The 21,038-nt window shown below is 36.5% G+C and overlaps 1 protein-coding gene across 2 annotated transcripts in view; it reads left to right on the top strand.

The window, feature by feature from the left end:
* Positions 1–21,038, top strand: part of DYNC2H1 (dynein cytoplasmic 2 heavy chain 1) — a 244,420-nt gene that overhangs the window by 206,904 nt on the left and 16,478 nt on the right. For both annotated transcript variants that reach the window (XM_081152801.1, XM_081152800.1), the window contains one exon: positions 7,269–7,358. In XM_081152801.1, the coding sequence (XP_081008927.1) occupies positions 7,269–7,358 (90 nt within the window). The remainder of the gene's footprint in view (positions 1–7,268; positions 7,359–21,038) is intronic.

Raw genomic sequence — 21,038 nt, 5'->3', positions numbered from 1 at the left:
CCTACTCCAACAACCTGGTGTCCTTTTTCATTTGCTTTGGAAAAAAATCTTAGCTTTGCATTGTTAAATAGTTCTTTTTTTTGTACTATTTAGATTACTATTAATCAACTGTGGTTATCAAAATACTGCGGTACTGTATTGTACTACAAATTGTAACTAATTTGTTTTTTATTTGAAGTAGGCATATTCTTGGTCATGAAAGCTCCTTGACACACTGAAGAAAGCAGTGGGAAAGCATTCTGAGAACTTCACATTTACTGATTTAATCACCACACCAAAACTACTAGATGGTACTACTGTTACCCCTATTTTATTGTGAGAACCTGAGGCAGAGGGGTGTTAAATAACATAACCAGACTCACACACAGAATCCTTGCAGAGTCAGGATTTGAACCAAGGCAGGGCTGGTTGCCATAATAAATGTAAATTATTTAAATTTACATAAAAAAGTAAATACTAATCAGAATACATTTCTTTAAAATGAAGATGCTTTATACGGGTAAACTGTATGGTATAGAACAATTTAGCAAAATAACAGCAATATAGGAACAAGGTATATCGTGAAGTATAGTAAAGTTCAAGTTAGATTAGATTTTGAGGTTTTTAAAGCCAAAGAAAAGAATTTGGACTAAATGCTGTAGTCAGTAAGAATTTTTTAATGTAGAAATAATGCATTAAAATGGCTGCGAAGGTGGCCTTGGAAGTAAGTGTGCTGTTTGAACCCTACTCTACCACTTAGCAGCTGTGTGACTTTGGGCAGGTCACGTAAACCTCTCTAAACTTTACTTTTCTCATTTGTAGAGTGGAATAGTAAGCGCACCTACCTCATGGGATTGTTGTGAGAATTAAATTAAATCATGGGTAAAGTGCTTGGCACCTACCTAGCACCCTACAACTGTTAGTTGTTTTTGTTATTGTTACTTTAGGGGAATTTTATTTGTAAAGAACAGCTCAGAGCATTTGTCTGGTAGCATGCAAAATGATTTTCTAGGTATAGGGATACCGTGTAGGCTAGTTACTCTCTGTTCATCTCAAGAGGTGGTTAGGGCATGGAATAGAGTGGTTCAAGAGGGTGCTGTATGACAGTGAAGAATATGAACGGTAATTGGCAAACCTGTTGTTCTGTTTCACTTCTGCTGTTAACCATCTGGGTGGCCTGTAACACAAATATTTGAAAAAAATAAAAAATTTAACTGTAAATTATTTTCTATGATTGTAATATAATGTGACTTACATTAGATCATATCGAAAGATAACAAAGAACTAAAAGGGCTTTGTTATAGGAAACACTTTTCCTGATTAAGCCAAAGGCTGATATTTTAGAAAGAGGTCATAGATGTTTAATTCTTTATAAAATTTCTTCCTCTTCCCTTGACCCTTTAACATCTGCTAAGTATTTCCATATTTGGCATAGCAACAGGATCTGATGACTTATTTATTAATTAAAATGTGTTTATGTAAGATGTAGACAATCTCATTAATTTATTAAAATAAGTACTATATATCACACTTTGAATTAAGAAATGCAGCCTCTGAAATATCACTATTTTTGAAACATTTTAATAATTTGCATGGAAGTGAATTTTTAAAATTTCTTTCAAAGGATGAAAAATGTGTTTTACAAAGCATGTTTAAATTATATCACTGATAGTGTCTTTGGAAATATTTCAGGGTGTTTGGGGAAGCTCAAATGAGATTAGGTTGACTTTCACTAAGACAGTATCAGTAAAATAGTTTCTGACATTTACTTTCTAATGAGTTTTACCAAAAATTGTGAATCCAGTACTGTCCCATTTATTTCAGGATAAAATTTTAATGTTTTATTACATTTTATTATGTGACATGATTTAATGTAATTTAGGAAGCAGTTTGAACTAGTACCTGATATTTTCTTTACTGTATCTGACATGATTGGAGTGGGAATTTTCCTAGAGAGAATTATGACTCCTATTTCATTAACAGTTCTTGGTGATCTACTGAAACTTTTTTCAATAAAAAGTGTCACAGTGCTTACAATTTGTTTGATAACGATAAAATATCGTTATCTCCTTTTACAGACTAGAATTTCGGCTTTAAATCGTAATTTAAAAGATACAACAAAAATAGAGAAGATGCAGTACCAAATTATTTCATCGTTCTTGTTGAATAATCACTAAAGGAATTACTGCTTTGCAGAAATTAATAGGTTATATTGCTTTAAAAAATTATTTTAATAGTGCCGCTTGTAAAGCCAATGTATGTTTTAGTTATACATTTCAATTTATCCTGTCATTCTGAGTATTAATACTAAATGGCTGTTAAATTTTTTTAAACAGAGTTCCTTAACTATATTGTGAAATTGCTAATGAATTCTAATTTTTTTTTTAAAAAGAAGTTTTAAACAACTGGTTTGATGCACTCTCTTAAAATATGTTTACACACACACACACACACACACACACACAGAGCTTTAGTGTATAACTTCAGGACATCTGAGGTTTAAGATCTCTAGACAGGTTTTATTTTTCATTTCTTTCTCTGCTGTAGCCCTCTTTACAGCAGTATTTCTCAAAGTATAGTTTCTAAACCAACAGCATCAGCATCACCTGAGAGCTTTGTAGAAGTGTGAGTTCTTAAGACTTACCCGTCTATTGAATTAGAAACTCTGTGTTACCCTGTGGTCTCTTTTTATCAAAGCCCTTTAGATGGTTCAGTGTGTGGTCAGGTTTGACAAATGCTGATCTTTAGTCAGAATTCCCATCCAAAAGGGCACCTGTGCCTTCCACATCATCTTTCTGTCTCTTCAACTCTGCTTTATCAACATCTGTGACCTCCATCTTTCAGCTTCAAGTCTTTGGGGAAAAGGAAAGATGAAATCTTATGAAATGGTTGAGGACCCCAGCTTTTCTAAAAAGCCCCCTTTTCAAAAATTATCTACCTCCATGCAAATAAGTGCTTAGCGAAGTCATACCGAAACTATTTTACTAATTATCGTTACTAATGTTTAATAATTTGCATTTTTCCATTAGAATAAAGAAATAGCCTATGTTTTCTACGACACTTTAGCAGGGAGAGGGCACTTTTGTAGCCCTCATCCAATTTACTGCTCTCATCACCCCCCTTTTAATTTAGGGATTATTTACCCAAATTTAATGTAGTCTGGAAGAGTGTATACACATTTTCAAGCATACATGCACATATACACAAAATGTATGGCTAAACTAATAATTATCTAGTTTGTGTTTCAATTAATAGCTGATTAATTTGACAGCCTGGCCAGCATGGCTCAGAGGTTGAGCATCGAACTATCCAGGAGACTGAGGTACGATTCTTGGCTGGAGCACATGCCCTGGTTGCGGGCTCGATCCCCAGTAGGGTGCCTGCAGGAGTCAGCCAATCAGTGACTCTCTTTCATCATTGATGTTTCTATCTCTCCCTCTCCCTCTCTCTTCCCCTCTCTGAAATCAATAAAAATATATATATATTAAAAAAAAATGTATAACAAACTAATGGGTAGAACCCAAGTTCTTTTGTTTTGCCTGAAGCGATTGATTGATTAGCTGCATTAATGCCCAGAAATTAATGTTGAGACTGATCCAGTATATGTTTCATGCTATTCTCATTTATATTAATTAATGACTTATTCCATGATGATGTGAACAATTACTGTTGAAACAGTATGCCATTTTGCATTAGTAGCAATTTCCAGTTTAAATTTAGAAATCTAAACCAAAATTCATAAATTTGTTAAGTTTTATTGTTATGGCTCATTTAACTTTATTATCATGACAAATATGGAAATAAAAACTCAATATTATTCGTTTTATAATGTTTATAGATCAATATTAATGCAAACCCTCAGAGCCCATTTAACTCTTCTCTTGATGTGAGTTAAATTAAAATATCTGATAAAATATTGACACAAATTATTTTAACCTCAACATGCCTACATATATATTTACATTAACACATACATTTAAGTTTGTTACCATGATATTGGCCTAAATGAATGTATCACAATAATCAATGCAGAAATAATCCATAAATTCTTAAAATCTCAAGGAATGTGCAAACATAGAGATTTATTTTTACAAAGTACCTTGAAATGAATTGCACAGAAGTAGATATGCATTCAGTGTATTTTTACATGAGCATCTCCCACGGACTGTGTATACACACTAGACCGTGGAGAGAGAGAAAGTCAGTAGGATATGGTGCCCGTGGTCAGTGAGCTGAGTATGGGTGGGGACAAAGTGGCCTAGCCCAGTGCTGGCGCAGCAGAAAGCCAGAGGGAAACTGCTTTCTTCTCGTCTCCTCACCTTTTCCAATGCTATTTTTTTAATTGTGGCAAAGTACAAATAAAATTTACCTTCCTAAGCATTTTTAAGTGTGCTGTTAATAGTGTTAAGTACATTCACACTGTCATACAGCCAATCTCTAGAACTTCTTTCATCTTGCAAAACTGAAACTCTAACTCGGTAAAACAACAGCTCGTTCCTTCTACCACCCAGCCCTCAGTAACTACCATTCTCTGTCTGTCCCTACACATTTGACTGGACTACTCTGGGTACCTTATATAGGTGGAATCGTGCAGTATTTATCTTTTCATGACTGGCTTGTATCACGAAGCATAATGTCCTCAAAGCTCATCCATGTTATAGCACGTGTCAGTATTTCTTTCCTTTCTAATGCTGAATAATATCTCATCTATGTATATACCATGTTTTGTTTCTCCATCTATCAATGAACAGGGGTTGCTTCCATCTTTCCCCCTTTTTATAACTTGGTGTAACCTTTGATCAAGTATTTTATAATTTTTTAACTGAAAGTAAAATTTACATGCTCTGAGAAAGCAAATAATATGAATTTCTTTGAAAAGGGATGACACAAAATAAACAATAGTGAGGTTCACATCTAGGAAGAGAATAAATCGATTAAATACATTTTTTGGATTTGAAAGTCCCTAGTTTGTTCTGGTGCTGTTTTATAATTTTTTCTCTGTACTGATAAGAAAATTGAAACCTTTAGAGCTAAGCAAAGGTCTTAGTAAGATTAAATTGGAATCTGTTCTAACTTCTATCACAAAATATTAATCTTCTGAGTTGTAGTTCCTCTCATGTATAAATGGTAAGTAAGGCTATCTAACGAATGTTTTACTCTAAATCTATCTTTATTCTTCTGAAATATAATTTTCTAGTTATATGTTCACGAAATAGATTGGGTTTGTTTAATTAGTTGTTTAAAGTTGTATAAAGTATAAATTATTGCTAGTGTAGAAGTTAGTGGTAATTTTTAAACTATACCTATTGTTAATCATTTCATGTAAAATTGACATTAAGATGAACTCACTATTTTTCGGTTTTCTTTTTTTTAAAAATTAGAAACTTAAATTTTTGAGGGTGAAAATACTGTCAATAACTTTATGTTATATTTTGAGTTCACCCTATTCTAGTTTACTATTTAGAGCCTAAAGTCAATGTATTGTTTTTAAGCCCAGGGTACCTTCTGGTGTTTGAAATAAATAGCAGTTACAGTGCTGTATCCCTGTTTCAGGTATTGCAATAAACGTGAATCAAATGAAAGTTCTGACAGTTTCAAAACCTTGAATCCAATGTTGGTTTAACTTCAGGCTGCTGATAATGACTTACTGGTACCACATTTACATTTGAGGAACAGCACGTCCTATTTGCTAGTGGGATGGATACTGGTGTCTGTCTGTAATATAAATAATTAGTATATATAATTACACTAATAATTACAATAGTATAAATAATTACATTATTAAATGGAAAAGGAAAGAATTACCAAAGTAGCCCTCTTTTTAAAGTTCATATAATAAACATATTAAGATTATGCCGTGGAATTTAAACCCTCAAGATTGTACTAGAGCCCTGGCCGGTGTGGCTATGTGGTTAGAGCCTCAGCCTGTGCACCTAAGGGTCCAGGGTTTGATTCCCAGTCGAGGGCGCTTACCTGGGTTGTGGGTTTGCTCCCCACCCCTGGTTGGGGTGTGTGCAGGAGGCAACCAGTCAACGTGTCTCTCTCACATCACCGCTCTCCCCCCCCATCCCCATCCTCCCTCCCTACCTCTCTCTGAAAAGCAATGGAAAAATATCCTCAGTTGAGGATTAACAAAAATTTTTTTAAAAGATTGTACTGGAATATTTTCTTGTGCCAGTCACTTAACCTTTCTCCCCTCGGTGTCTGAATGTTTGCAATGGGGATAGCTATATCACCTGAGAGGGCTGCTGTGAGGTGTGACTTGATGGAAGCAAATGCTTGGGCCAGTGCTGCGCATGTAAGCTGCAGCAGCGCTTTGCTGCTGTCCTCATGCAGGTGCTCATCCATCCCTGTCTGTTCCAGCGGCTTCCAGACTCCCCTGGCTGCATCTCATCCCCTCAGGCCTGCGCTCCCTATTTCACTAGGGTCATCTTTCTGAAACCCAAATCTGATTGTGTCACTTCGCTGGGGAAAGCTAATTTAGTGTTAGCATCACTTCCAGATTAAACACCTTAGAGTAGCATGCAGACACTTCCCGGTCCGGCCCTTAGTTCATCGGCCCAGTTCTCTCATGTTTTCTTTACCGATGTGCCTTCCTTTTCCCGCTGTCTTTGTGAGGAAGGGAGAGAGTAAGAGAGTGAGTGACAGTGAGGCAGGAGTCACAGTGCTTTATAAGCTAGTTATAGTTTCATCACTTGAAACAAATTTATTTTTATTAAAATATAGTTGACATACAATATTATATTAGTGTAAATTGTACAACATAGTGATTTAGCATTTATGTACCTTATGATGTGATCACCACTATATGTCTAGTACCCATCTGTCACCGTACAAAGTTATTGCAATGCTATTGACTGCGTTCCCTGTCCTGTACAGTACATCTCTGTGACTTATTTATTTTATAACTGGAAGTTTGTACCTCTTATTTCCCTATACCTTTTTTACACATACCCCCTCTGTCAACCATCAGTTTATTCTCTGAATCTGTGAGTCTGTTTCTGTTTTGTTTGTTTGTATGTTTTGTTTTAGATTCCCCATGTAAGTGATTACCACATATATGGTATTTGTCATTCCATGCCTGAATTTTATCACTTAGCATAATATCCTCTAAGACTATCTATGATGTTGCAAATGACCAGATTTCATTCTTTATTATGGCTGAATAATATTTTAACTTCTTTATCCATTCATCTGTCAGTAGACACCTAGGTTGCCTCCATAATTTGGCTGTTGTAAATATGTAATACTGTCTATATAAACTTAACGTGGACACTTTTAAATTGCAGTGCCCTCTCACATGGCAGAGCAAGTGGGAAGGCCCAGAAGACCCCTTACAGTACCTCAGAGGTCTTGTATCTCGTGCACTTGCAATACAGGTAATACTAAATTATTTAACAATTGCATTGTATAACTATAATTTTTGTATTACATACATATTGAGATAACTTTTTTTGTTAACAACTAGTAAGAATATTAGGATTTTGTACATAAAGCACTATTTATCTCTTATTTTCTCATCTGTTATTTTATATAACTTTTTTTAAAAGTATATTCTTTCTGAGTCAAAAATATTGTAAACAGCTACTTTATGCTAGGCTCTGAGGAAAGTACTGGAGATGCAGTGGTTAGTAAATTGATATAGTTCCTGTCTCGGTGCCAAACTGAGGTTGCTGAATGTAGAGTGATAAATAAAATAAACATACATTGTGTCCCAAGGAGCTATTCTTGCAGTTTATCAGAAGAGATAGACAGCTGAATAAACAACAGTAAGCAAAAGGAAGTACAGTGCTATGCGAGCAAATAGCAGGAGCCCCTCTCTGACTTGGGAACAGGGAAGTGATGCTCAACTGGAGAGCGTGGTAGGTAGGAATACACCAAGCGAGGAAGAAGGAAAAGAATGTGCCAAACAGGAGGAAGGCCAGAGCACAGAGTGCAAGAAGGAGGGGTATTCAGAGATCAAGCTGGAGGGGCAGGAAGGGCCACGTCATGATACTATATTAAAGAATTATATTTGATCCTAAGGACAAAAGGGCACCATTGCAGAATATTAATAAGGGAAATCAGATTATGTTTTAGAGGGATCATTTTGTAATATGAATATAGTTGGAGTTGGTATAAGGTTTAATTAAGACTCTCCTCTGAATGCTGGCAATTTAGAGAAAGCCAGAGAGCCCTTGGGTACTCAGGGAATCTCAGCCAAAAGAGAGTCTTGCAGGCAGCCTGGCATTCATTCTGTAGTCTTCACTCTAGATAAGATCTTTCAGAGCAAGGACTTTTTTTTTTTTAAAGTTCACTGTATTTCTAATACCTAGTATACAGTCTGCTGAATAAATGAATGAACTAAGGATTGAACAAATAAATGTACTAGATAGGTTATTTCCTGTTGGGACCTTAGAAGTATTTTCCCAGCTTCAAGTTTTTCTGCCCATTCTTCAGAAATAATATCTTATGAGAGTTTCTTTGGTTCCTGATTTTCACTCTCTATTTTTCTGTTGGGCTGCAGAATAGCCCCCGTAACCCATTTCCCCAGTATATGCTGATTCTTCTGTGTTGATCATTTTAAATTCCAGCGTGTCCTCTATCCAGTTCATAAATGTTATGGTGCCAGCATTTGCCATTATTTTCTGTCTTTATATTCTCAACTTTTCACAGTTGAATCCCTTGACTCTTTATCTCCAGTTTTTGTTCCAACCTAGCTTATGAATTGATTCTAAGCTAGAATTCATAGACCTTCATCTCCAGTACCCAGTTGTAACTGAAACCAAGGTTCTACTCCCTGCTGCCACCGAAGCCAGGCTCATGAGACACGTACTGGTGAAAGAGGAAAGGGGTTTATTCAAGTGCTGGCCACCTGAGAAGATGGGGTATTCTCGTCCCAAAGCCCATCTTAATATCTCAGGGTAGACAAAGGGCTTTTATAGGGGGATCATAGGAAGAGGTGAACTAAGGAATTCTGGCAACATGCAGTTTCATATTCCAGCTCTCGGGTAGTTTTGATGTGCTCTTTCATGTGTGTCAGCGTTAGTGTTATTTCTCTCTGTGGGTTTTATTGCTGATATCTGGGGACAGGATGTTGCAGGCTTGGCCAGCCATTGGCATCTGCTACGTTACTGTGGTCAAGGCCGGCAAAAAGGGGAACTGGACCTGCTGCCACCTGTAATATGCTGAAAGATGAAACTATTAATATTTTAGACTATAAGTTTTGTTAGAATATTTTTTTAAATTCTTGATTAGTTAATTGTGAGGTTTTTTTGTACCCTATATTCTGTTACACAGTTAGACTGGAGTATGCTAAACAGACCCAATATTCTAGACATATTTATTGGACTCCTGAATGCCTCCCCATTATACTTCTGCCAACCATACTTGGAGTGCCATGTGTCAGTGGCAAGCTTTCATGCTCATTTCTTAGGACTGGGTTTCTGCTTAGGGTCCATGTCTTTCATTTTAAAATTTATAGTGACTTCTTGAAGTCCACTCAGTTTTTTGGCCAGCCAGTGGTTGGTACATTTACATAGTAGCAAATCCTGCCACCCTTTCTTCTTGTGATAGGATCTTGTTGTTTATATTAACCATTAGGGACTTTGAAGTCTAGGGAGATTGAAGCAATAAGTAGAGTTAGTTACTGTTGTTGTTATTAATAAATGCCATTCAGTATGACACATGAACTATCCTTACAATTTATCAGGAAAGAAAGACAACTAAAGGAGCAACAACAATCAAAATGATAAAGAAAGCACAGTACTCCAGACATAAATAGCACAAGTACCACAACCTAGAATTTCTTAGTGCTATTTCTTGTTCCACTGTCCCCAAATATGTCCCCTGCAATGGCCTGAATTAGGTAGGCCTACTTTTAGGGCACTGTATATTAGATGGCCAAAGCATCCCTTCTACCAGCAGGTGCTACTGTGTTGCTTCCTTCATATTCATCCCACTTAGCAATGCTGGGAAGCAGATTTCTCTCTAGTACAGGTATCAGTCCCTACACCTCCTTCACTTGTGTTTTCCTAAGATTCGTTTTACATGCTGCTTCCTATCTTTTGTTCAAATTAATTTTCAGTCACACAGATTCCAGAATGTTTGCTTAGATGCTTGTTGTTACCTTAGTCACATAGATCGCTTTTTAAACTTTTTACCTTGCATCTTGCATCTGTTGCCCACTTCAAGAAGACTGACTCACTGGACAAACACTGAGGCTTTTAGCTAGTGCTTCTTCCCCTTTAACCCTGACAGTGTCTAAGGAGTCAGACTGGCATTTTCAGATCAGACATACACCTATCATGCCCTTTCGATTCATATAAATAGCTTTCTCACTTCCCTAGAAGTAAAATATGGTAGTTACTTAAATGTGAACTTCAGATGACTTCCTTTTGTTTCAGTGCATCGCTTCAAACATAGACTTTTAAAACGATCCACTGAGGTATAGAGAGAAAAATGAACATTTGTAAGAACAGGGCACATGTGGATGTCAGGCATATATGCACTCTACATTGAATGTAGTAATATTTATAACACAAGGGGGATTTTATTTCCATTTTTAAAGATGGTAAAAATAAAACCACACATTCCAGAGCCGTGAAATAGTTCATGAAAAGTATGTGGAAAATGCAAGTGCTCACCCTGACGTGCCCTTTCATGACAGCGTGCAGGGGTCTGATCGCACTGTTGATGGGTTAGCAACATTTAAAGAAGGTTGCTCTCTTCCCCTGAAGCCCTTTTCTAAGCTGGCCTCCAGGTTGCCTTACACTTCTGTTTTCTTCCTCTCCATCTGCTTTGCTGGCTTTTCCTCTGCCGCAGTCCTCTGGTCTTTTCTGTCTGTACTCTGCCCATCATGGCCTCTTGCATTGAACCCGTCTAACTTTGATTATTTGTAGATTTATAGCTCTCTCCTAACTCTTGTGCATACTCAGTGTTTTCACTTGGATTTTGAATAAACAACTAAACTTAACATTCCAAACTGAGCTCCACCCTTTTACCAAAAGACTTATGTAACCCACAGTTATGTCCCTAAAAGTAAATGGCAACTCCATCCTTTCTGTGGCATAGGCCAAAAGTCTTGGAACTATAGTTAACTCTTCTCTGCAGACTCTGTATTCATTCTACCAGAAAAAAAATTGCCTCCGTATTCAAGATATATTCAGAGCTATCTCTCCCCACTCTCATTGCTACTCCCCTGCTTGAAGTCACTAGTAATGCAGCTGCCGCTCCTGGTCCTGCTTCCACCCTTGCCCTCTTTTTGGTTAGTCTCAACCCAGCAGTCCAAGTGCTCTGGTTAAAGCGTAAGTCAGATTATATCACCTCTTTGGAACATTTCCCCCTGGATGAACATTTCTCAGCTCATCCATTTAACACGATTTTTCCAACAACCTCCCAGTTAAGATTCGGCCCATCACCCCTCTGATTTCCTCTCACTTACTGTGTTCCAGCCGCAGTGAACAACCTGGCACCCTCCCTCTTAGGAACTGTGGTCTTGCTGTTGCCTCTGCCTGGAAGGCACTTCCCTAGAAATCTGCACAAAGTGTTCTTATCTCTTTCAGGTCTTTGCTCAAACATCACCTTCTCTGTGATGCCTCCTGGGATCATCCTATTTCAAATTGCAGCCCTGCCCATTCTTTTCTTCATAGCCTGTATCTCTACCTGATACTCTATATTTTTTACTTCATTTATTTATTTTCTCTGTATTCCTCCACTAAAATGGAACCTTCATAGGGTGGAGATTTTTGTTCATTCTCTCTGTTCTGTCAAAAAATTTAGAACAGTGGCTTGCACAAGTGGGTTTTTCAATAAATTTCTGTTAGATAAATGAATGATTCAGTTATTCTTTGGGTTATTCTCAAGCAAACTGACATCAATCTCTTTTTTGTTTCCCAATCATCATGATTTAGCCTCCCAAGATGTATTCTATAGTACCCATGATATATTGCTGAGATTTTAGCTTCTACCTAAATCTCTCCAATGAACATTCTGGTTTATAGCCTACTCTGCAATCTAACATTTGAAGACTGTTTTATTTTGTCTTAAGATTTGAAAAAATTACAGTTTATTTTTTATTCATTTTCTGAGGTGTCTTACTCTGTTTTTGAAGGTTCTGCAATACTTTGCATTCTTAAAAAAGGGATCTCTTTATTTTCCCAACTCATCCTAGTAACTCTCACAGTCCTTAGTACAGTATTTTACACATAGTAGGTACTCAATTAAATCATTCATAGGAAAACTTATATAAAGACAATTGGAAAAATCGTCTGTGTCTGGTCTAAAACCTCCAGCATCCCTATTTTTATATACTGTACTCACCTAGAAGAGCTATAAATGCATTTTATTTGTGTGTTCATTAATTTATTTGGTGAATATTTATTGAGCTTTTATTATGAGCCACCTACCTCTCTAAGTGCTGGAAACTCACAGCAGAGAAGAAACATGAAATACTTGCCAACAGGGATCTCTACATTTACTGAAGGCGATAGATCTATAAACAAATAAGTATATTAATATTGGAATTGCATAGAAAAACACATCTTGGCCTCAAACCTGAGATTTAAGATTAATATACAGCCAGTCGTTTAACTGGATTATTATCATCATAAACTGAACATAGGGTGTATATCTGAAATTTTATCCAGTAAAATATAGGTATTACTATAGCAATAGTATTACAAAATTTTAGGAGTCAAATTTTGTACAGGGGCAGTAATTTCTCAGCAATGTCAGCTGATAAATCCTGCCTATGGTCAGCTGTCTTGCACATTTAGAATACTAAATAGCAGTCTATGGCCTATGATCTAAGTGTTACAGAAGCAATCCCATAAACCATGCTGTTTGTACTGCTTGCAGAAGATAAATCTTGGTTCCAGAAATGTGACACTATAGCAACATAGTTGGCTTTCAGCATAACAAAACCGTCCCTGAAGTTTTATCTGCATCTCAGCTTTCATCACTTGCATACCAATTTCACCCACTCCTGGACTAGTCCAATAAGTGGGTCTTTACAGCAGAAAACATGCAGAGAATACTTAAACTCTTAGGGCAAATTTGGTTTCTTAAAGAATCAGCAGGTTCTAGCAACAGACTACTTTCCCTTCAAGTAAAAAGTGGTTCTGTTACTAATACCTGCTGTGTTGTTGCCCCTACTTTCCAAATAGTGCTTCAAGGCTTCCCTTGGTTCATGCGGTGTGTTTTTGTTTGTTTGTTTGTTTGTTTTAATCCTCACCTGATGATATGTTTTTATTGATTTGAGAGAGAGAGGGGGGGAGAGAGAGAGAAACACTGATGTGAGAGAGAAACGTGGATCCATCGCCTCCTGTATGCACCCTGACTGGGGATCGAACCCACAACCCGGGCGGGTGCCCTGACCTGGAGTGGAACCCGCGGCCTTTCGATGTGTGGGGCAACGCTCCCGCCGAGCCACACCAACCAGGGCCACGCAGCATTTCTGCCCCCTAAAGGCTTCTGCACATCTCGTTTGAACAGTTTATTAGTATATAACAAGACAGTTGCAAAATGTCCTTTATGTCATATAGCTTTATCTCTGGCTAAGGAGGAACAGTAATAGTGTTGATGGTTTTTCTGCTGTAGTCAATAAGCCTGGCCTATCAGATGCGGTTATTATTGCTGACAACATCATGGAAGTGTGTAAGCAAAACATGGTGTACTTTTAATTCCCAAATCAGTCATAGCCTTTGCCACTTTTGTTCCATTGTCAATGATAATTGAATGCTGATTTTCCATTATATAATCTATCTCCTGTCAGATTCACTTTGTCGACAGCTATTTGCAACTGGAAAAGCCTTCACCAGCAAGGAGGGGGGCGATTGGTTTCCTTCTTAATTTACACGTTGGCACACTTGAAAGGGATTGGGGATGTATATGCTCATCTAACTGTCTGCTGCATGGAAGTTTGAAGTGGACGATTTAACCTTTATCCGATGAAAGGGAACTTTAGTTCCCGGCAAGGAGTGGGTCCCGCTGGCTGAATTAAATGCTGATAGAATTTAAATGCCGTCTTTTAAAGGTTAAATACTCAGAAACCTAAGCATATACATTCTTTTTTACAGGCAAAAGGAAAGAAACCATTATTTGTACAGTTGATCCTGGAAAATATATGGAGTTTGTATGATGCTGTCTTTTAAATGCCGTCTTTTAAAGGTTAATGATACTACCAACAATACTAATTTGTTTGTATGTAGTTAAGTAGTTTAGGAAAATAAAATTTCAGTAATATTTTTGCCAAGAAGAACCTTGACCATAAGATCCACAGCTTAAACAAACCTCAAAATCCCTTGTACTTCACATCCTGAAAATGGTTTGTAATATCTATCAATGATTTTGTCAAGCTTTTTTTTTTTAAACCTTCGTGGATGCAAAACCTCAGTTTAAAAAGTTGTTCCTAAGTAAGTGTTCTTTTTAATGTCTTTTGTTTTGAAATTTTATGAGAAAAGAAATATTTAATGTACCTAACTTCTTTTCTTTTCTTTTTGTTTGTGTATCTGGATTGCATATGATTTATACTGGATATTTCTGTGGTGACATTAGAGGTTTTTTCTTCCTCGACATTTTGAAACAGCAGACACTCTCCTTTCGAGACATTTCATTGTAATTTCATCCTCACAAGACAGGAGTGGGCCCAACTAGGTCTTCCCCTTGAAGTGTCGCGGTTCTATAGAACTAAATAGCCTACAATTCAGTTTTGTTCTTAAAAGTAATCTTATTTAGTGTTGCCAACATAAATATGTCAAACAGTTTTAGAAAGATCTGGATTTCAGCATAGCCAAATATTTTTACTATACTTTGTATTAGTTAAGTTTTTATCACTATTTCTTGATACAATCCTTCTAGCATTATTCTTTGCACTTTTCTACTTATTGCATTCTCTCTTAATATTTGTATTATTAACAGTTTCTCTATTTATTGAACTCTAGAGTTCTTAATTTTTTTACATAAAATTAACAGTTTTTATAATCATTATTTTAAAAATTTTACTCTTGCAATAATAAGTACATAACATAATTTAGACTAAAATAAGTTTAACCTATAAGCACATAAGGAGTTATTTTTACTCTAAGTGGCATATAAAAATACCCATCTGAATATGATAGTAAGTAATATAGCATTTAAAATAAATCTTAATGTCATGCCTTGTTGATATTAGTAACTTTGTTACATTTATTAGATAGGGTAGTAACATTTGTGTGTATACAAGTAATTATTCATTTCTATGATGTCAGAACAGCTTTAGAGTAGGCATTTATGTATTGGGGTAACCAGAAATTGAAGGCAAATAATAGATGTTGCTCAAGAATTGAAACTAGACTAAACTTTATTTCTAATAAACATCAGGATACTATAAAGAAAAATGTGGATTAAGTGGGTTGGAAGGGTAACGCTTTTGTATGAGTGATTGGGTAAGGCTTCTTTTAATGGGCGATAACTAAACAGAGGCTTAGATGAAGTAGAAAAGCAAACCACGAACATGTATAGGGGTGGAAGTGTAGGCAGAGGGACTGGCAAATGCAAAATCTTTGAGAAAGGAATGTGCTTTGCTTGTTGAAGGAACAATAAACAGGAAGCCGGGGTGGCTAGGACGTGGACATGAAGAGCAGTGCTGCTGGAAATGGGGAGGCTGGGTCGCCAGGGCCCATGCCGCAGGTTCCTGCAGGCATTGGGAAGAGACTTTAAATTTAGGCTGAGTGAGTGGGGTGTCAGTGCATGGTTGAAGTCAGAGGATTAGAAGATTCTGCTGTCGGTGTGTGCTAGTCCAGGCGAGGCTACGGTGGCCTTATGGGTTAGGCTGGTGGACGTGAGACCAAGAAATGGTAAGTTTTGCCCTGGCCGGGAGGCTCAGTTGGTTGGAGTGTCGTCCCATACACCAAAAAGTGGTGAGTTGGCTTCCCGGTCAGGGCACATACCTAGGTTACTGGTTCAGTCCCCAGTCGGGGTGCTGTGTAGAGGAGGCAACTGATGTTTCTCTCACATCGATGTTTCTCTCTCTCTCCCCTTCCTCTAAAATCAATACAACATATCCTTGGGTGAGGATTTAAAAGTTTGGTGGGGGGAAGAGATTGTAAGTTTTGATATTAGACCTGTGGGTTCGGCTGTGGGACATGGGAGAGAGATGTGAAGGATGAGTTGAGGGTTTTAGCCTGAGCAGTTGGTTGATTTTTTTCCTCTGAGTTGAAGGGTACTCATGAAAGAGCAGATTTCTCAGGGAAGAGGGAGGTGGTGGTTAAGAGTTCTGATTGGGCTCAATGGTTAGAGTGTCGCCTGCCGACCAAAGGGTCCCAGGTTCTATTCTGGTCAAGGGCACATTCTATTCTTGGTTGCAGGCTCCATCCCTGCGCCTGTCAGCAAGCAAGTGGGAGGCAACCAATCCATGTGTCTCTCACATCGATGTTTCTCTCTCTCTCCCGCTCTCTCTCCCCCCCTTCTACTCTCTGAAAAGCAATGGAAAAAATATCCTCGGGTGAGGATTTTAAAAAAAAGTTCTGATTTGAACATGTTAAGCTTAGAATTTTTTAGACATTATGGTGAAAATTCAGAGAGGTAGGTGGAGAGAGGTTGGAGTAAGAGATTTAAAATTGGGAATCATTAGCAAATAAAGATGGTCTTTAAAACCGTAGGACTGACCAAATAGTGGGCCGTGGTCCACCCCAGTATCGAGAAACCCAGGTAAGGATGAGAGTCAGTAATGAAGACCAAGTAGTGCTAGGCAGGAAAGCAGAAGGAAGACTGAAACGGCAGTGATCAAGAAGCCAGAGGAAGGAAGTGTTTTAAAGGGTCGCAGTCGTCTGCGGGGTCAGATACGTAAGTGAGATTACACAGTTTTTAAGGAGTTTTGCTATGAGGTCACACAGATGAAAAAGGTAGTTGCTGATGGGGCAGAGGACCAAGGGAGTGTTTTTTGTTCAGTTTTGGTTGTGTCTGATTTTTAACATGGGGGGTATCTCACCATATCTGTATCTAATAAAGATGGAAAATTAATGATGCAAGAAAAAAAAGAAACATTTTAGGAATGGAATTCTTTGAAAGAAGAAAAAAATAGATCCTTGTACACACATGGAATGATTGGCCTTAAATGGGAACGTGGACTAACCATAAATTATAATTTATCATTAGGAAGAAACGCTCAATAGGGTGGACTGCATAGATCCCTGGTTTGCCCCACTGAAAATTAAGTACCATGCAAAAGGCCGTTACTGATAACCTTCTTTCTTGCAGTAGTTCAGGTTCATCATGAACCCTGTTTGGGTTTAACCCATGAAACTTAACTCATTCCTGTCTGGAAAAGTCAATAAAACAACAAAGATAATCAAATTTTATTCTCCAAAGTTTTCTTTGTAAGGTCATAAAAAGAATCACAAGATTCTATTGAAAAATAACACTTTCGTGAGTCAAACATTGAGCCTAGAAACCCAGATTTATGGTTTTGAGTTTTATTTTCAAATTAAAAAGTATCTTGTTTAGCTAGACTGTCTGGTATTTTAATAGTTGCATATATTAAGGGTAAAAGAAGAGTAAAGGTTTCCTTCTTTAAAGGTAAGGTAAATGTATATTTTGTTTCTAATCAGTTAAGATCAGGACTATTAAGTTAATGAAGTAAACTAGCTAGCAAAAATTATTTCATTCAAGACAGTTCTAGAGGCCAAAGTTTTCCTCAGCTCCTTTGTACAGGTTGAGGTTTTTGTTACTGGAAAGGAGACCTGGCCCTGAGCAGGTCTACCTAAGGCGGCTGGTGGTGTGTGGGTTCTTGGCTTCATGCAGGAAAGGTTTCACAACACAGGTCCAGGTAATTTTCAGAGGATGTTTATTAAAGCTGGGGACAGTGAAACAAGGAAGGACCTAGGACAGAAGAAGCGACAGGAGAGGAACTAGGTGGGGAAATGAGCCTAGGCTGGGCTGCTTTGGCTCACTAAGAAGTCAGAGAAAAGAGAGTCTTAGGGACAGGGTAGGGGTTAGCCCGGGATAAGCTGCCTGCACACCCCCTACCAGGGATCGAGCCCACAACCCCGGCATGTTCCCTGACCGGGAATCGAACCTGCAGCCTTTCGGTGCACAGAACAATGTCCAGCCAACTGAGCCACACCTCCCAGGGCTGGGCATTGCACTTTAAGTGTAAAGACACAAATAAGTTAAAAGTAAAATGGTGGGAAAAGATATACTATGACAACACTAATCAAAAGAAAGCTTGTGCAACGTTATTAATACCAGGCAAAACTGTTTTCAAAAGCAAGGACTATAACAAGGGACAATGAGGGTTATTTTATAAAGATAAAGAGATCAAGTCCTCACGAGAACATAATACTAAACTTCTACATGTCTGATAACAGAGTGTCAAATACAAAAAGTAAAAGTAGTTAGAATTGCAAGGAGGAATAGATAAATCCATGATTAAAGCTGGAGAATTCAGAATCTCTCAGTAATTGACAGAATAAGTAGACAAAGTCAGTAGGATATAGAATCCTTGCACAACATTATTAGCTAATTTAAATGGTACTTATAGAATATTACAACCAAGAAGAGCAGAATACACATTATTTTTAAGTACACACAGAATTTTAGCAAGGTGGTTATACATAGATCAAACTGGTCTGGAATAACCTAAATGTATTTAAACCATACGAAATATGCTCTCTGAGCACAAAAAAATTAAGTGTGAAATGAATAACAAAAAGATTTGTAGAAAATCTTCAAATATTTGGAAATTAAATACTTTTAAATAACTCTTGGGTCAAGGAAGATATCAAAAAGAAAATTAGATATTAATTTAGCTAAATAAAAGTCAAACCACAACACGTCAGAATTGGGAGATGCTGTGAGGAATTCAAGTCAATGAAAATGGATAGCCAAACATTAATCTTAACTGCAATGTATTCAAGACACTTGTTTTTTCCCCCCCTGTTTTTTTTAAAAATATGTTTTTATTGATTTCAGAGAGAGGAAGAGAGAGGGAGAGAGAGATAGAAACATCAGTGATGAGAGTCATTGATCAGCTGCTCCCTGCACGCCCCCGACTGGGGATCGAGCCACAACCCGGGCCTGTGCCCTGACCGGGAATCAAACTGTGACGTCCATGTTCATGGGTCAGTGCTCAGCCAACTGAGCCACACCAGCCAGGCTCAAGACACATTTTAAAGCAGTTCTCTAAATTTGGTAGGCAAGGTCACCTTATTAATGGAGTATGTGAGGCAAGAAATTATTTTTTAAGGATCATATAGCGAAAATGATTAGAGCTCCAGGAAACTGTTTCAACTCCTTATTCTCTCAAACTCCAGATTTTTCATCTCACCTCAGAAGTCTACTGAAAGATGACTTAAGATTGAGACTCAAAAAACTAAACTTGGAAAAAAAATCATTTATTTTTTCTCCTATGTTTAGATAATATAAATAGTAAAACTAGTGCACAAGATTTGAGTAATAATATAAACCCTGGTTTGAGTTTAGGAAAAACTTAAACTCGAGGTATAGCAAATCTATAGTAGTATATATACTGACTATTTCTTGAAGTTGGTACCAGAAACTTTAGTAAGAAATATTTTATCTGTTTAATGATTCTGCATTTCAATTCCAGCATAATTCCTGATAATTTACCTTGCTGATGAGCTGCAGTTTATTGCCATCTATTCATCCAGTGAATTGAGGAACTTGTTATAGCCTGGGTTATTAACATGCTAATAACTTTTAATGTTTTGTTTACTCCAGTCTAAACAATGACTAGTGTTATTATTTTTATTCTGAATAAATTAGATTTTAATTCTTGATGAATATATCCTCAGATTCTTAAACCTCTAAATTTATACTAATTTTGTAAAAACGATGAAGAAATAGAAAAGACATTGAGAAAGACAGTTACCTAAATTACTTATTTGCCTTAAACACTTTTTCCCCAAGAAACACAGAGCATTAAAATGAAATAAAACAGCATCAGTTTTTTAATACATTTTACTTTATACTAAATAACTGTTATTATATGTGAGTAAAGACTGTTATTAATAGGCTATAGGCCAGACCCAGATGAAATTATATATTTTGATATGCTTTCTTCAGTATTTGTTCTATGTATACAAATAATGATTTTACATAATTTGGTTCATATTATGTATGCATTTTTACATTCTGGTAAATACATTGGGTCTTGAGCATTTTCCAGTGTCATTCAATATTCTTCAAATATGAGTTTTTATTGTTATGCAATTTTTTTATAGTATTGATATACCATAATCTAATTAGCTAATGTTTATTATTAGCTAATTTTTATTTTCTACAATATATTATTCTATAATTTCTGTTATTATGATTCTAATTTCTTAATATTATGAGTAATTTTAAATGAGCAAACCATGTGTGATAATATCTGGGTTATTCCCTCAATTTACACTTAAACAAAAGGAATTGCTGAGTAAAATGGCTTGGATATTTTTAAAGCTTTGGCACATTTCATCAAATTGCCTTATAGAAATATTGTTCCAGGATACGTTCCTACTAACGTTTTATCCATCTCACAAACTTACTAACATTTAGCATTATCATTGCTCATTCTGCCATTCTTTAAAAATATATCTTAGTTTTTAAATTTGCGTAACTTTTAAGGATGATCCTATCTTACATGTTTCAATAAGCATCTAAACAGTCTTCTACCATTGTGTTAACATTATCAATTCATTTTCTTATTTGTGGAAAATAATTATATTTAGTCAAACTTTAATGAAGTGAAAATCTGATTATCAGCCACACTCTAAAGTTTTCATTAACTGATCATATGTGCACCCTTTCCTGGCAAAAACTCTTTTGGAGTTCTGAATTCAAAGTTAATTTTAAAGACTTTAATGAAATAATAGGATAATTTGAAATAGCCATAGAGAATATTGTTTTTAAAAACTGTTTCAAAATAACAGGAATAAATATTACATACAGTCAGGATGGGTCATGCAAGCATATTTGTTGATTATGTTTAGGTAATAAAAATAGAATGCAGATAATATAATGAAAATATTTGATGGGGAGTAAACAATACTAGCTATGGGTAATTTTAAATTATTTAATTGAAAATAGATACTTTATGA

Source organism: Miniopterus schreibersii (assembly GCF_964146895.1).
Source record: "Miniopterus schreibersii genome assembly, chromosome: 12".
Lineage (NCBI taxonomy): Eukaryota > Metazoa > Chordata > Mammalia > Chiroptera > Miniopteridae > Miniopterus > Miniopterus schreibersii.
This window is presented reverse-complemented; position numbering and strand designations above follow the sequence as displayed.